Below are 18,437 nucleotides of genomic sequence, written 5' to 3' on the forward strand. Positions count from 1 at the left end.
CATGTCTTATATTAATATGTCAGTAATAATCTCTATCAATTAATAAAAGTGTCTCTGTCCCCAGAAAAATAACTGGGGACAGCCAGTGTACCCGCTGCACTCTGCTATTGGACAAGACCAAAGACAACTATTCTTATACAAAAGACAAATTAATAATATTGTTCTCTGACCTTCTACAACTATGGCTTAGAAATGAACACCATACCACCACCAACCAATATAGATGGGGCCTAAACAACCCCAAAGTAGAGTTATGAACTTCCAGCCAGAAGCAGAGACAAATACTGCCCTGCAAAGTCAGCAGTGAGAGCTGGTGTTCCTTCCACCCGGGTTTGCTCACCTGGCATAAACAGGCAGGCATCATATCTACCAGCAAAAGCTCCATTATTATTGCCCAAGAACTGTAGAGAATGCTCTGAGGATGACAAGAGATCCTACACAACTAGAGTATTAAAAAGAAAATGTCAATAGAGAAAATAGGAACAATCTACAAATTAATAAACTGGAAAATATCATGCTATTGCAGCTGGGTTAGTTAGCATAAATGAGGTAAGAAACCCCAGAGACACATCCTGAGGCACTGTTCTGTCTTCCAGAGTTATTTTCTCAGCCTTATGCCCTGCTTTCCACAGTCTACTGAATCTGCTGACTAACGAGAGCGTCAGGACCTCTGGACAACCAAAAATTGCTTCAGAATAAAGAAACTATGAATCTTTAGAAAATATTCAGTTTGGAGTAATTACAGAAGAAAACAACGTGCAGGAGGATGCTAAAAAGCATATTGTCATTAAGCAAAAGAAAAAAAAAAGCCAGAAATAGTGTCTTACCAAACAAATAAAAACATTACCACTGTCAACACCCGTCTAGGAATGCTCAGTAAATACCAATCCATTAAACTTTTTAATTCTATTTTTATGAAATTGTGAGATTAAAACCCTATGGCAAATGACATGAAATAAAAATATATTCTTAGGTTATCATCTCTAAATGATTATAAACACAGAGACTGAGGGTAATAATGAGTAAATCTATACAAATCTATGCACACAGTGTTGGAGCAACAGTTTTTACAAAAACAAATATTCCAAACAAATCATAAAATTAAGCTTTTGGTAAAAAGTTACAGCTAATGGACTAAACTAAAAATACATTACAGTAAATGGTGTGAAAGTGATTTTATGAACTAATAGACCTAACATTTTAAATGGAGTTCAAATTGAGTTCATCTTAAATTTTATGAGTCATTAAACCATGTGGCATTTTATATCTTCTGATATTAGCTTGAACTCTGAAAATTAGAGTTTAAAAATCTGAAAACTTGGGATATAATGTGAATGTGTCATTTGAGGGGAAAATAACTTTTTTTATTCTTGTAGATATTAGAAGAGATTTGCCAGAAAAATAACTGGGGACAGCCAGTGTACCAGCTGCACTCTGCCATTGGACAAGACCAAAGACAACTATTCTTATACAAAATAACCATTCCTGCCCTAGCCAGCCAGAATCCTGCAATGTGCGTAACTTCTCCAAATTCCTTACCATTTTAGAGCAGGATACGCTTGTAAATTAAATGCACTTAATCACCATCTAAACAAGATACTGAGGTCTACTACCTACTCATTTGTCATTAAATGTAAGCATTGAAATGTATAGTTGGGATGTGCCAGCCATGAAGCTGGCATATAAAGGCCCCCAAATTTCATATACACAATGAAGGTTGTGTAGTATCACCAACCATTGGAAAACAGTCAGTAGTGTAAAATGTAATAGAAATAAAAACTATAGCCCATTCTTGGCTGGGCGCGGTGGCTCATGCCTATAATCCCAGCACTTTGGGAGGCTGAGGCAGGTAGATCACTTGAGGTCAGGAGTTTGAGACCAGCCTGGCCAACATGGTGAAACCCCATCTCTACTAAAAATACAAAAATTAGCCGGGTGTGGTGGCAGGCGCCTGTAGTCGTAGTTATTAGGGAGGCTGAGACAGGATAATCACTTGAACCTGGGAGGTGGAGGTTGCTGAGATCATGCCACTGCACTCCAACCTGGGCAATAGAGTGAGACTCCATTTCAAACAAACAAAGCTATAGCCCATTATTTCATCTGTGCAATGTTTAAGTTGAAGCATATGAAATTACCATTTTTATACATAATAAGACAATGGCCCATCATTTAATTTGGGACCAAATATATGACCTCTCTGTTAGCGGATATCACCTCCTGAATTTTACCATGAGCCTGCATTTCTATATCTTTTAGAAACAATTTGTTTCACTTGTGCTTTAGAAAAGGCATGTAGTGAATTATTTGTATGTCCCAGGAATGTCATAAACCACTGATGTTCTAGATCAATTTGTAAATATTCCTACATGCAACCTATATTTAGAAGCTTTAATAGCAAACAGAATGTAAAACACCCACTCAAAAAACCACCATCCAGTCATTTTACAAAACTGATAGTGCCTTAGGTTTTCACCTGACTCAGTTGTACCAGTTTAAAAATGCCTACCCTGACTGACTTGCTTTCCAGCCACCCTTTCACACCTCCGAAGCTGAGTGCCTATGTGGATGAAGCAAAGACGTACGCAGCCGAATACACCCTGCAGACCCTGGGCATCCCCACTGATGGAGGCGATGCTGGCACCATGGCTACTGCTGCTACTGCTTTCCCAGGTATGGGAAAATTGTGCCAGAAATGGCGCCCTGCAGAGAGTATTTGGGAAACCCTTTTTTGGTACCACTGAATCATAGAAATGTTTGTGTACCCCACTTACGGCAATCTGACTTGCACCACCTTGGGACCAAAAAGAGTTTCCCAAACGAGTGACTCATTAAAACACAAGGCAAGAAAATCAAGCTGGGCAACAGAGTGGGTTCTGGTCTCGGCTCAGCTTTAAACTGCTGTGTGATCTTGAATGAGTCAGTCTCTCTGAGTCTGGTTTGTTTTGGTTTTTACTTTTAGTAAGAGAGTTTGAAACTACCTGTAGATATATGATGTTTACTGGAGCTCTTACTGTGTGCTAGGCACTCACCTAAATGGTCAGGAAGCATTATAATATCTTAGTAACGCTCATGATACCACCAAGAGTTAGGTTCCATCAGCAAGTCCAGTACACAAATGAAGAGCCCATGTATGAAAAGATTAAGTAATTTGGCCAATGGCAATTAGCTTTTCAGCAATTTTTTTCTCCCTCTCCAATCTTCAATCTACTTTTATTAATTTGATTCCAAAAGAGATTTTTTAAAGTCAAAAATTGTGTGTGTGAGAGTGAGAGACAGACAGAGAGCCTTTCAATATGTGAATAATCAGGACTCAACTTATTTGTTCTATAATTTTGGTCTGGGGCATATGCTGATTGCTTAAAGCAAAGCCTATCTGTGGATCAACAATGCGTTCAGAGGTCACATGTTAAAAGATTTGTCCCCATTTATTATGTACCCACAACAAATGGTAACAATTAAAAATGAATCCTTTAGAGACTGAAGGGGACCACGAAGAAAGTTGTTTAGAAAATTTTTTCTCAGATGAAAATTTTATCCTTTTTTTTTTTTTTTAGTAAAAGATTATTTCTATTGAAGAAATCTATCATTTTGATTTGTCATTGTGTCAGCATGTTCCACATAAGTCCAAATTAGAGCTCTAAGTATACCTAGAAACATGACATTCTTATCGATTAATTAATTCATATACTGGTCATGTGTAGGTGTGAGAAATTTTATATTTTCCTCACACCCACTGCACCTGGGGCTCATTCTCAGCATTTTGTTTTGTTTTGTTTTCTCAAAAGTTGTGAATATATCCTCCATTCTGGTCAGTGAGGCTAATATTAATGATATTTCACATCTGAAAGTGACCTCAATTCTGGCTTTGTTTCTCTGTAAGAACATGGAGACGCTCTGTGGTGAGTCCCTCGGAGGTTACCAAGGTAATAGCTGACACTGCAGAGGACAAGGTCCTTCCTGGGCAGTGCGGGGCCAGCAGCCGGTGCTTGCTTTCCACATAACAGGGTGTTTACATGTCCATGTACTCAGGACGCCTGCTAGGGCTTCTCAGTTCTTAGAGAAAGTTGAGCCCCTGTCTTGCAGAAAGCTGCACCCCAAAGACATCTAACAAATGTACTATTAAACTAATGAGCCACTGTCAGAAGAATTTCAAAGTTTGCTTTCACGTTGGAAAGGATTTGCTTTTACCCAAGAATGTTTTATCTTATTCTCACTTCTATTGGCTTCTGTGAAAAGTTAAAAATATTTGGGGTATGAGTGTTGTCTGGGGAATGCCTAAGAATCTGAGAGCCTCTCTTATAACTTTGCTGTGGAGTCAAGCAAAGAATAATAGGCTCCAAGGGAAGAATAGGTTTGAAACCTAAACACCCTGGCACTTAACAAATTGACCAAGTTGAAAAACAAAATTCAAAATCCCTAAAGGTAAAATCTGTGCCACGAACACATGCATGCATGTGTGCACACGCTCACACAATTATATTACTCACTTAGTTTAGAAATACTGTTTCCAAAATTATGAAAGTAACTGTTAACACATGTCTCCTATCCTTGGAAAATGGACCAAACTTCTCTAGTGCATTAATCAGCATTACTGACCAAAGTGAATGCGCCAAGAATGGATTCAATTTTTGTTCAAAATAATCCAACCAGCTTCCTGCCACCACTTTCTGAGAAGCCACCAGAAAAAAATCAATGTGTCTGGGGTTGGGCAGGCTTCTACCGCACATAAACCAAATGAGGTTTAAAACAACAATGAAAAACAGGTGTCCATTTGTACTTAAGTACACTTCTGTCTTTCTCTTGTTATCTTTTATAATTTCTGGATCATCTCAGAAATACTCAGGTTTTTAGACTAAAACAATGCAGAGAAATAATGCTTTAGATGGTAGCTAACATGCTCTCTTCTTCAAAAGTGAATGTTCATCCACTAGACACAATGCTAACATGAAAGCGCATAGATTTTTTTTTTAATTCTTGGATACTTTGGTTCTCTGAGGGGGAGAACCAGCATCAAGGCCTCTGAATACACCAAGCACAGGCTTGATGAGGGGCTTGGGAGGTACGAAGGTCTTCTGCCATTCATAGTTAGATCTAAATATGGACAGGTTAGGCATTTGCTTTTAAGGTATTATGGAGAACTACACTTAACCATTACAGTATTTCTCCTACTGATCTCCCAGTCTCTACACATCTTCTCGGGTAAAGGCAAATGTTTTAAATGTTTCATTTAGGCAGGTGTGGGGTTGCAGGAGAACCGGTCCCACAGAGCCCCACCTCCCCACATACCATGCCCGGCCAGCCCCTCAGTCACCTTTTCTCATTTATAAATTTGGAAACCTTCAAAAAGTTATAAATCACAAGCTTTAATCAACTCAACCTCCTGTTAAGTTTCTCTTTCTTGGGCCCTATCCCAAGCATCTTTAATTCTCTTAAGTATGAAGTGATTCTGACACAGGTGGTTGATCCCACTTTTGGGAACATTGTCCTAGGACTTTTTGAATGTGATTGAAAATCACTGAGTCCACATATTGTGTCCTTAAGGGCACTTTTTAAAACATACATATTAACTTTTAGCTTTAAGTAATATGTTAAAAGTTCGTATGTCTAAAAGAAGACAAATAAGCCAAAAGGGAGCAAATGTGAATTCCTTTCATGAAGTTTTCTCTGCCTCTTCCTCCAGGATATGCTGTCCCTAATGCAACTGCACCTGTGTCTGCTGCCCAGCTCAAGCAAGCGGTAACCCTTGGACAAGACTTAGCAGCATATACAACCTATGAGGTCTACCCAACTTTTGCAGTGACTGCTCGAGGGGATGGATATGGCGCCTTCTGAAGATACTTTTTTAAATTTAAGAATAAGACACACAAAACTCTATTAAAAAAAAAAAAAAAAAAAAAAAAAAAAAAAAAAAAAACCTCTAACTCGGTCCCCCAATGATCATAAATAATATCTTTCCTAAAGAAATGCCTTTCCAGAGACAGTATAGTTTATATCAATTGTAGAATGGTGAAGAGCGTTCACGACTGTAGAATCAGAAGAATGTAAGAACGTTATTCTGAAATGAAATCAAATGTTAAAGAGCATTTTGTTTAACAGAAAGCTGGAGAGCCACTGCCCCAAAAGTTGTTCTTCCAATGTTCCTGAGTGTTTGGGGAGCATGTTTACAAATCCTGCCAGAGTGGAGAGAGATCTTTTAGCTGGCAAGAGTTGGGAGGGACGGAGCAGACCTGGGCAGTCAGTAACAATCAAGGGAAGCCAAGTAAACTCCAGAGTCTTACCTCTGGCTCACAGCTGCTTTTGTGATACACAAAGTCACAAAGAGGAAAAGGGAAGGGAGGAGGCTGCTTTTCAAAATGCATGCACCATGGCTCACTGTATGGGGCGTGATTGCAGGGCTGAGCTCATGAAAGACTATCCAAGATTTTGTGGGTTCAACTTCTCTTCAGCATGAAAATTCCATCCAGTCCATTTGTCACAGATCAGGATCTTCCTGTCCCCTGCAGCCCATGGGGACTTCCTAGAAATAGATATGATATGTTGTAGATATGGTCGAAACAAATACAGGCCCCATTGTTTATTCAGCTCATTAGTCCACACCTATTTTTCCCTAGAACTCCTACCTTTTCCAATAATCATGCCAACATGAGATGACCTTTTCTAATTTAAAATTTTTTGACTTGTTCATAGTGATTGATTTTCATCATCTCAGACTCATTTTTTTCCTACCTAATATCATAAAAAAGTAAATCAGATATACAGAATATCATTTATGATACTTCTTCCTTTCAGCAAATTGACTGAAAAGTCATTTTAAAGAGAGAAGTGCAGATTTGCTCTCATTTCTTTGATATTGTTGCAGTATCCACCCCACCAACTAGCAATCAGAGACAGTTATATTAACTTGGGGTTAGCTTTGAATTATCTAACCCATTTATTTTAAATCTGCCAGGAAATCCTCTAACTTTCCTTCCTTTTTGTTTCAATAAGTATCAGGCAGCTTCACCATACCTGAGTCCTTTTGTCTTGAAGCTGCCACAGAAAAATCTTACATCAATCATTGCTGATTAGAAACTGTTTCAGACAATCAGCATGGGTGTTATTTACGATATTCACCCTAGAGTCCTGGACCTCTTCTCCAGGAACATCTGATGATGAAGTTGGGGAGGGCAACGGCGCCACAAAACCCGGAACTGAGGTAAAGGGAAGGCACTACTTTCTTGCCATACTTGTAAATGATTGCTTTGTTCAAACATAAATAATCTAAGTCCAACACCAAATACCTGTTACTCCTACATCAGTCTCATTAGTGGTTTAAGACACAGTACTAGAATTTTCATTTTTTAAAATCCCTTGGCTGCCGGGCACGGTGGCTCACGCCTGTAATCCCAGCACTTTGGGAGGCCAAGGTGGGCGGATCACGAGGTCAGGAGATCGAGACCATCCTTGTTAACACGGTGAAACCCGTCTCTACCAAAAATACAAAAATTAGCACGGCGCGGTGGCGGGCGCCTGTAGTCCCAGCTACTCGGGAGGCTGAGGCAGGAGAATGGCGTGAACCCGGGAGGCGGAGATTGCAGTGAGTGGAGATAGCGCCACTGCACTCCAGCCTGGGCGGCAGAGCGAGACTCCGTCTCAAAAAACAGACAAACAAACAAAAAAATCCCTTGGCCCTTAAACAAAAATTTACAGAACACAAAGGAAAACATAAACACAAAGACATGGAAAATTTTGTCAACTCCTTAATAGAATTCTGTAATCCAAAAGCAGGCAAGATTCTAATCAAAATCAGGTAAATTTCAATCACAATCAGAAGTACTTGTAACATTTCAGTTGTCCTAACTCCAATGAGATAACAAAGCCTCCAAGTCTACAGCTGAAACTCTGAAAGGCCCTGTGCTTTCTATTTTACATTTAGCTTCTAATATTTTCTAGGACAGTAGTCCCCAAAGTAGGTTGTACATTAGAATCTCCTGGAGAGCTTTTAAAAATGCTAATGCCAATATCATATCTCATAACATTTACACTAGAATTTCTTTGGATGGGTGCCTGGCATCAGTATTTTTTAATGATCCCTAGGTGATTTCAATGTGCACCTAGGTTTGGGAATTGCTATATTCTTGTATTTATACTCTATCTCTTAATTTCTTTTCCTTTTTATTTCACTTTTATTAAGTAGAAAAAGTGCAATTAAAAAATCATCTAAGTTAAGACAAATAGCCAAATCATATTTGTCCCTTAAATAGTATGAATTTAAATATAACTTATGTAGGCTTCAAACTAACTCTAAAAATGAGAAAGTAAAACAACCTTGTCCTAAAACAATTCTTAGATCCAAATTTACACTCCCCTACAGATCTGCTTTTATTCTCAAAGACAGTAATTACATTGACATAACAAATACCCATTGGAGCAGGAAAATTTCTACTCCGTCTAAAAAGCATTCCAAATTCTAGGAGCAAAAGTTCTGATTTTCCTTAAAATCTTTGCAAATAAATAGCAAAGGTTTTTTGTGTTGTCAATGCAAATTAGGTTTGATTTAAAGAAGTTTTAAATTTAATCAAAATGAAAAGATTAGTTAATACAGGAATCTCTTTATGGGAAAAAAATCATCATTCTGGATAAAGTCATAATTGCTTTTTTGCAAGATTAAGAGCAAACACCTAAACATACAATAATACCAAAATATTGAGAAAATTACCACTGGAACACCATCTCAAGTTATCACACCATTTACCTCTTTGGAGCCAGTTTTCTACAAGTAGGTAGATGTGGTTTTGTTTTTTTTGCTAAAATTTTACCTTGTTTTAGTAATATCTAGGGAATACTTTGAATTCCATTAAAATAAATTCATAGAAAGTGTTAATGTATCTACCATGGATATGTTTATTTTTATTTTCCCCAAGTTAAGTAGATAAAGCAAGTCCTGCTACCGTAAGTTTAAAACTGTTAAGACAACAGGTTTTTTTAAATTGCTGGTAGAACCAAAGGCTAATTCTGCATAAGGTTTATATTTTTAGACTTAAGATAGTAGCACCTATTTAATACCTTCATACCTTCTGCATCACTATCAATTTTTCTATAATTTCTTATTTGAATGCTTCCTAATTCCTTACGGAGAAAATTAAAATTAGTCAGCTAACCAGGTGATAATAACAAAACAATAATTTAGGAGCATCCGGTAAATTTGAATTGGTTCTGTAAATGTTGGTAATTAATAGCTTATTGATAAATAAAATCCCCTTAATGTTGCTTAAGTAGGAGGAAATTGATCAGCAATGAGATTGGGTATCTATTTTCTTTCCTGTAAAAATCTGCCTCTTTTCAAATTGCTTTACTTCTCGCCTACTGCATTAGTAACAGCACCTGCAACTGCAACAACATATAATTCTCCTAGTTGACTAGGATATCCTGCAATCTGGTATCATGCCAAACAACACTGTGTTTGGGGAACAGCACCCAAAATGCTGCTAAAAAGCTACCTCATGTCAAGAAAATATGGATTTCAAAAAATACCTGGCACAGTGGCCCATGCCTATAACCCCAGTAGTTTGGGAGGCCAAGGCAGGAGGATTGCTGGAGGCCAGGAGTTCAAGACCAGCCTGAGCAACATGGAAAGACGCCTACCTCTCCAAAAAAAAATTTAATTGGCCAGGTGTGGTGTGGGCCTGTGGTCCCAGCTACTTGGGAAGCTGAGGCAGGAGGATTGCTGGAGCCCCCAGAGGGCAAGGCTGCAGTGAGCCATGTTCACATCGCTGCACTCCAGCCTGGGTGACAGAGCAACACTCTGCCTTCAAAACAAGCAAAAATAAACATCTAACAAAAAGGGACCTGTTTCCAAATCACAGTTTCTTAACTTTTTCAAGGTGGAATAGAAATTAAACTATAAGTATATACTGATAACAGCTGTGCAGGAAATTGTTTTTTATTTTACTTAAAAGTTTTTTTAAGAAAAAATATTCTTCTGATTGCATAGATTAGCAAAATATTGCATCAATATAATTTTCCATTTTCATTAATTTTTGTTATATTCTAATGACTGTTTTATAATTCTGTCTTGGATAACTGGGCCACAATTCGAATGCACATAGACAGGGATGTTCTTAGGTGTGCCATTTGTAGAATAAAGGGCAATCAAGTTATTATTTGGGGTAAATTTTCATTGCATTTTAACCTATGAAGTTTGATAAAGTATATGATCATTGAACTACTCCAACACTAAGATTTCCTAAAAGTAAAAACTTACCAAAAAAAAAAAAAAAAAGGACAATGTGCTCAATAGTCACATAAAGTCATGATTATTCTCTTCTTGCATTCATATAAAAGTTCCCAGGGGGATGAAAATATGAAAATGTATCTAAAAATTAGACTAGAAACTTGGCACTTTTATATATTGTAGATATACTTTCATATATTGTAGATACACTTTCATATATTGTAAATACATCTGTTAAAGATAAAGCTAAGTTTCTAACATAGGACTACAAGGAAACTTTGGATAAATATTTTTAAAAAGAGAATATTAATAGGATAACTTAACATTTTGTGTATACTTATTGGAAAACAGAAAGAAACTAGGCAGTAAATATTCCTACCTGACACGCAACCATTGTCAAATAGGTTTTGCTAAATTGTCAAATTTGATTTTGAAATTTTAGTTTACTCGAATAATATCTTGAAAATGCTCTGAATTTTGCTAGAACATATTCATAGAAAATGTAATGTATCTACCAGGCTCTATGTTTGTGTCTGCCAACATTAGAAAAACAAAGTAAGTTGAGCTATAATGAGTGAAACTAAGGAAAATGAGATTTTTCTGACTCTCATTCCTTCTCTTTATTTAAGCAGTAAAATATTTAAACTTTTTTTATTAAATGAAAAATTGGTACAGAATACTCTATTACCCTCCAAATGTCCAATATTTTTAAAGCCATGTTGTCTAACAAAGTTTATACAGAAAATAGAATGTATAGGTTTAATATAGATAGCAATGTATATGTAGGCTCATTTGTGGGAGATTGCAAACTTTATGTGCCCCCCAGTTCTCCTTGGTTTTGTAGGAAAGCTAAAAGAAAAACTTGTACTCTCACTAATAATGAAATTCATAACCAATTTAGAAAGGGAAAATAACCTGAAAAGCAAAAGACCTCATTCATTTAAACATGCCTGGAATAAAATATGGAATACTTCTGTACCTACCTCCCGCTTACAGACTTTTCTCCTATTTTGAGAGAGAAATTCAAGAAGAATAATACAGATTTTTCTCTCTCCACAAATAATACTTTGTCTAAGGGAATAGGAGATACCAAGAAACAGTACCTTAAATAAAGTAAGCTACCCACAGGCCTTCTTGGAGACTGAAAAATATCAGCGCCATTCAGGGCTTAGCAATGTCTCTCTGAGGTGATAATACATCCTGATTTTCCAGGACGGTCCTGGCTTAGGTCTACTGTCCTTCTATAAGTATTAACAATGGTCCCTCTTATTTCCAAATGTGTCTCAGTTTAGACAACAAATTATACAGTGTTCGCCCCCCAACACACACACACACACGCGCACACACACACACACACCACCACCATCTTTATGGGTTGTTGTTTTCTTGTTTTTAATTTCGTAGAATTGGCTTTGCCCTCTCCAAAGCAGATAACAGCTTAAACTAAAGAGCCCAGCTACTTCTTTCTGACTGAGCAGGGTCATAGTAAACAGAGAAGAATGGATCACCTCCTCCTCTGAAATCTCCATCAATCCACTTTCTGTCTAACTCTCTCTCTACCCAGCCCATTTTCGGTCCTAATTTTCCTCTCATTACTCCTGGGCTGTGAGTCCTGAGTTCTGCCTTCATGTGGCAGAGCAAGCTAGCCATTATTATGCCAGGTTAGGCAGCGGGGCAAGACAAAAGATAGCTCTTGGGAACACTTGCTTGGTCTGTAGAGACCCACAGGACACTAGTAGGGTATTAGAGCATTTACTGGTTTCTTTCTTCCTTGAGTCAAGTTACTTTTATCCCAAAACAGACAGGTCTTATGTAAACCTTCACCTTAAAAAGCATATTGCCTTTTTTCCTTCTGCTTCACAAATTTGCTCCAACGCTAATTCCCTTGCATTTGATTTCATCATTATGATTGTTCATCAACCATTCTTCACGAAAAATTCTCACATCATTTCACATAAAGGTTTTATTATTTTTAATGGAAAATAACATTGACAGATTATTTTCCTTTTTCATAAAATTTCCCTTTTCCCCTCCCTCTACTCTCTTTACTAACATTGGAAATTAAACAAATTTTACAGGCTCTATTGTTATTAACCCACAAATCTATTCTTCAGAGAATATATGATCAGCCTATATTTACTATGCATCTACTCTTATACCAGAAACTGCGAATACAAATACATATATTTCCTACTTCTCTCTTTAATGGGACACACAGTCTCATGGACCCATTCTGCATTTTTCAAAATTGAATATAATTGCATCACCTGATAGGTTTGCCATTTAGAATTCTGAAAATAAATCAACTCTGTTCTAAACCTTAAGTTTCCACTATTATTGCCAAGCTCTAGACTGATACAATAAGCCTTTTAAAAGGTGAATTTAACACTTGACCTATTATGGTTATTTAAGTAAAATGAATTTTCAAAGACTTCCCCCAGGAGAAATATAAAGGACTATGCAAAAAATCGAAGAAGGAGGAAAAGGTTAGTTAGAGGTCTAGAAGGAGAATTAAAACATGGAATTGAAAATTCACATACTGATTTGTGATGTTGATGAGCAGGTACCTATACATTTTATTTACTTGAAAACATTTTGGCCATTAACTATTTCTGTTTTCTAAATATACTTGTGTTTATAAAATTTTAAAATCTATATCACAAGCCTTAGACATGCCTTTCTTTGCAATAAATGATTTGCAATGAAGTATATATACCTTTTTACAAATGTGAATTTTATTTTGAAACTTGGCATTTTCTTTATAATTCCTAAGACATCTTTGGGCACACAGACTACAGATAAATCTATTTAAATCAATTCATCATTATCACTGGTTTAATATTTAATGTAACCATTGGAATTTTTATTCTTATTCCTTCACAGAATTCTCCTTTTCTTCTATGTTTCTGACTGCAATACAGCCCAATATTGTTATTCCCTATATCTTAATGAAAAGCAAACTGTCAGCAAAATGCATTTATAGTTTCCAGATGTTAAGCAATCTCTTTCTTCTTTTCTTTTTTGTTATTATTTTTATTTATGTGAAGTTAGTTAGCTGAGGTACCAAAAAAGAGACAAAGACAGTATTAAAAAGTGTGCATAAAGCACTTATTTTTGTACTTTAGTACAATGTTTTATAGAACTTTGTGATCTATCTAAATATATTAAGTAAAATTACACCATTCACTTGTTGGGAAAATAATCTTTGGTTTGGAAGATATGAGCATAATGGGCATTTTAGAATCATAAATCGCATGAAATGAGAGACAATGCAATATTGTATAACTCCTGGATGATGCAATTGTTTTAACTGAATTTTCAAATGCCATTATAAAGTTTTAAAAATTATCAATATGAGTTGTTGGCTAATTTTTTCTTTCCTGAAAATAAAAGTTTTTCTTTTTGTGAGTAAATACCTGAATATTAATAATCCATAACTGCAATGTGGTTTTGACAACTTCTTTACATGATTCACATCTCCTATATAAGTTCACTCTTCTGAGATTAAACGCAACTTTTCATAATTAAATGCATTATTTTTAAATCCATAAAAAAACAAGAGGAATATTTAGCAGCTAAAAATATTGAGGAAACATGACTCCAGAAAGGTAAGTGGGCCCCGAAGTTAACATTTGCCTGGGGGCATCTGCTGATCCCTAAGAACTAGAGCTAACACAGCAAACTATTCCTCCAGGACCAAATCCAGCTGTCTGATGCTTGTTGGTCCTTGAGCTAAAAATGACTGTTATGTTTTTAAAAGGTTGAGTTGAGAATGTTTTTCACATTTTTGAAAGGTTTGTTTAAAGAAAAAAAAAAGGAAGAACAAGACCATATATGGCCCACAAAGCCTAAAATATTTACTCTCTGGTCCTTGACAGTGAAAGTTTGCCAAGCTTGCCTTAAGCTAATACCACATATTTTAATTTCTGTTACCTGTAGCACCCCACTTCTTGATGCCAAATTCTGAATCAGCTAGGATTAGGTTTGGCTGGCAGTGACAGTATTCCCAAACAGCAATAGTTTAAATAAAATAGCAATTTATTGTCTCTTACCCAAAAGTCCCAAAGGGCAGTACAATGCTGTTACTGTGCTTCACAGGTTCATGAACATAGGCTTCCTTTTGTTGCTTTTGTTGCTTCCTTTTGTTGCCTTTTGTTGTTTTAATCTCATCATCTAAGATTTACATCCAAGTAGAAAGATAGAGAAAGGACAAAAAAAGGGAAGGACACCCACGAGCTGTCCCTTTAGGAGAGCTACTGGAAGCTGCCACAGGACACTGTAATTTACATCACATTGGCCAAAATTTAAGCATGTGGCCACACCTAGCTGCAAGAGAAGATGGGAAATGTAGTCTTTATCTAGGCAGGAAAAAAATTATTTTACTATGAAAGAACAGAAGAATGAATACCAAGAGAAAACTAGTAAAGTCTGCTACAAATTCCTACATCACAGGAAGGATGTGATGTTTAAATTAAGTAGGCATATGAGAACATCTGGCACTGGCCTTTCACGATGGGTACTTATGAATCTTGGCTCTGTAACCAACCACCTGATGGGTTCTTCCTGCCCACTGCACAGACAAAACCAATTCACTAAGACCATGACATTGCAATAAAGAAAGAGTTTAACAGACATGTGACCATCCATACCACATGGGAGACAGAGTTATTACTCAACTCAATCTCCCTGAAAATTCAGAGACTAGGGTTTCTCAAGGATAGTATGGCTGACTAGGGAGTCTGCTTCTGAGTGGGGCCATGGGACCAGTGACTCAGAGGGAGTCAGTGGGCTTAGGTGAAGCCACAGGTAGTCAGAAATGCAAAAACCTGAAAAGACACCTGAAAAGGCCAATCTAAGGTTCTACGATAGTGATATTACTTGCAAGAGTAATTGGGGGAGTTACAAATCTTGTGACCTACAGAATAATGGCTGGTTATCCTTTAGGTGGACACCTTAGAAGAATTCAGGCTCTTCATCCTCCTAACCTGGTAGTGTTTCATGAGCTTTCCAAGGCAGTTAGTTTGAGGGAAGGACCATTATTTAAACTATAAACTAAATGTCTCTCAAAGTTAGCTTGGCCAAGCCCAGGAATAATTAAGGGCAGCTTGGAGCTTAAAGGCAAGATGGGGTTTGGTTACATTAGATCCCTTTCACTGTCAAAATTTTCTCAATGTTGTAATTTTTGCAAAGGCGAGTTCAGCTCTTTTACCCTGCCTTTACCAACTAAAAGGAAACTGCCAACTTACCTTAGAGTTTTTCAAAGCATTATCACCCTTTGAAAGTATAAATGTGTAGGGAGGATCCCATTGGCCCCACTTCCTGATATTCACACAATCGTATAATCTCCTTCCTTTGTGTACATGGTGGACCTAGTAACTCCATTCTAATGAACAGAATATGGCAAAAATGATTGGATATCACTTCCAAGGTTATGTTATGAAAGATTATGATTTCTATCTTGCTGGCTCTTTTTGCCTGTTCACTGTGATGAAGCTGGCTGCCATATTGTAAGCTGGGCTGTGTAAAGAGTCATATGGCAAGGAACTGAAGGTAGCCTGCAGCCAACAGCCCGTGGGGAACTGAGTCCTGCCATCAACCACATGATCGCACTTGGAAGTGGGTCACTCCTCAGCTGAGCTTTGAGAGGACTGCAGTGACCCTGGCTAATACATTGAGTGGACTTTATGATAAACTTCAAAGCAGAGGACCAAGCCAGCTGCACCTGGCTCCTACCCCACAGAAACAGCGATATAATAAATGTTATTTTAATGTGTTAAGCTTCAGGATAATTTTTTGTGAAGGAACTGATAACCAATACAACAGTGAAAAGCTACAAAATTACAGTGAATGTAAATGTGTTTATCCTCTGAGAGTCACAGCCATCAATAAATAACATAACACTGAGAAGTTCTAAAGGTACAGGGAATTCAAATGTGTTTATACCTGAGAGTCACTGAAGCTGTTGTGCAAAATCAGAGAAACCAACTCAGGTTTTGAGTTTATGGATAACTGTTGCTGATGTCAGTATCCAGGAGCATAAGCCCAATGTTGGAGAGGATAAGAAGCTAAAGAAATGCTATATATCTGATACAAAGTAGGTGCTCAAAAATGCTGGTTGAGTGGAAAGAAAAAAGGGAGGAAGTGATAGATGAAAGAGAGTATGGGATAGAGTGGAGAAAAATGAGAGGAAGGGAGGAAGAGAGAAATGGAGGAAAGGGAAGTGAAAGAAAAGTGGAGGGGAGAGGAGAAGAGATAGGAGAATCTGGACGTCTGAGAACCAGGAACGATATTAAGTAATGGCAAGTGGGTGGTATCTTTTGCTCCCATATTTCAAGCAATTCGGAGTAAAATTTCCTTTTTATGAGCAATGTCATGATACGAACAACTTTAGATCCAAAAAAGTTTCACTAAGAAAAAAAAATCCTCTAAGTCTGAACATTCACAAGGACACCTGATATAGTTGCCATGAAAAGCGTGAACTCTGAAGCAAGAATCCAGAATTCTGGCCCAAGTTCTGCCACTGTTTTATAAATACCTGACTCAGACTCTCAGACTCTATAGTAGAGACTATCAGTTGAAACATGTGGCTAACAGTGGTGGGCAGACTGTATTAGTCTGTTTTCACACTGCTGATAAAGACTTACCTGAGACTAGGGAGAAAAAGAGGTTTAATTGGACTTACAGTTCCACATGGCTGGGGAGGCTTTAGAATCACGGTGGGAGGTGAAAGGCACTTCTTACATGGCAGCAGCAAGAGAAAACGAGGAAGAAACAAAAGCGGAAATCCCTGATAAACCCATCAGATCTCATGAGACTTCTTAACTATCACAAGAATAGCATGGAAAAGACCAGTCCCCATGATCCAAATACCTCTCCCTGGGTCCCTCCCACAACACGCGGGAATTCTGGGAGATACAATTCAAGTTAAGATTTGGGTGGGGACACAGCCAAACCATATCATTCTGCCCCCCTGGCCCCTCCAAATCCCATGGCCTCGCATTTCAAAACCAACCATGCTTTCCCAACAGTCCCCCAAAGTCTTAACTCTTTTAAGCATTAACCCAAAAGTCCACAGTCCAAAGTCTCATCTGAGACACGGTAAGTCCCTTCCACCTATGAGTTTACAAAATCGAAAGCAAGCTAGTTATTTCCTAGATACAATGGGAGTACAGGTATTAAATACAGCTGTTCCAAATGGGAGAAACTGACCAAACAAAGGGGTTACAGGGCCCATGCAAGTACAAAATCCAGTGGGGCAGTCATATTTTTAAACTCCGAAACGATCTCCTTTGACTCTAGGTCCCACATCCAGGTCATGCTGATGCAAGAGGTTGGTTCCCATGGTCTTGAACAGCTCCACCCCTGTGGCTTTGCAGGGTACAGCCTCTCTCCCGGCTGCTTCCACAGGCTGGCATTAAGTGTCTGAGGCTTTTTCAGGCACACAGTACAAGCTGTCAGTGAATCTACCATTCTGGGATCTGGAGAACAGTTGCCCTCTTCTCACAGCTCCACTAGGCAGTGCCCCAGTAGGGACTCTGTGTGGGGGCTCTGACCCCACATTTCCCTTCCACACTGCCCTAGCAGAGGTTCTCCATGAGGGCCCCACCTCTGCAGCAAACTTTTGCCTGAGCATCCAGGCATTTCTGCACATCCTCTGAAATCTAGGCAGAGGTTCCCAAACCTCAATTCCTGACGTCTGTACATCTGCAGGCACAACACCACATGGAAGCTGCTAAGGTTTGAGGCTTGCACCCTCTGAAGCCACAGCCTGAGCTGTATGTTGGCCACTCTCACCCATGGCTAGAGCAGCTGGGACACAGGGAATGAGAATAGCATGGGAAAGACCAGTTCCTGTGATTCAATAACCTCCCCTGTGTCCCTCCCACAACACATGGGAATTCTGGGAGATACAATTTAAGTTGAGATTTGGGCAGGGACACAGCCAAACCATATCACAGACCAATACTGTTTCAGTAGCACACAGTTAACATATTACTATCACAAGACCTACTTCCTTGCCACTTGCCAAATTTTCTACCCCCTCTGTATGCTCCTAACAATAATAAATATGATAAAACTCCCCAGGGAAAGCAAATATCTGGCACATGGGCAAACAATCTCCTCTCCCACCCTTGGCAGACATTGAGGAATGACTCATTGATCTATTGGTCTAAGTCACAGCCTCAGAATTCTTTTCAGCATAGGGCTCCAGGTAGTCATTACC

General features: G+C 38.1%; 1 protein-coding gene across 3 annotated transcripts in view; it reads left to right on the forward strand.

Annotated features, from left to right (window-relative positions):
• Positions 1–13,565, forward strand: part of A1CF (APOBEC1 complementation factor) — an 85,423-nt gene extending 71,858 nt beyond the window's left edge. For all 3 annotated transcript variants that reach the window (XM_050805563.1, XM_050805564.1, XM_050805565.1), the window contains 3 exons: positions 1,377–1,513; positions 2,528–2,670; positions 5,681–13,565. In XM_050805563.1, the coding sequence (XP_050661520.1) occupies positions 1,377–1,513; positions 2,528–2,670; positions 5,681–5,832 (432 nt within the window). In that variant the 3' untranslated portion in view covers positions 5,833–13,565. The remainder of the gene's footprint in view (positions 1–1,376; positions 1,514–2,527; positions 2,671–5,680) is intronic.
• Positions 13,566–18,437: the final 4,872 nt, after the last annotated feature.

The sequence above is a fragment of the Macaca thibetana genome, chromosome 9 (genome assembly GCF_024542745.1).
Source record: "Macaca thibetana thibetana isolate TM-01 chromosome 9, ASM2454274v1, whole genome shotgun sequence".
Taxonomy (NCBI): domain Eukaryota; kingdom Metazoa; phylum Chordata; class Mammalia; order Primates; family Cercopithecidae; genus Macaca; species Macaca thibetana.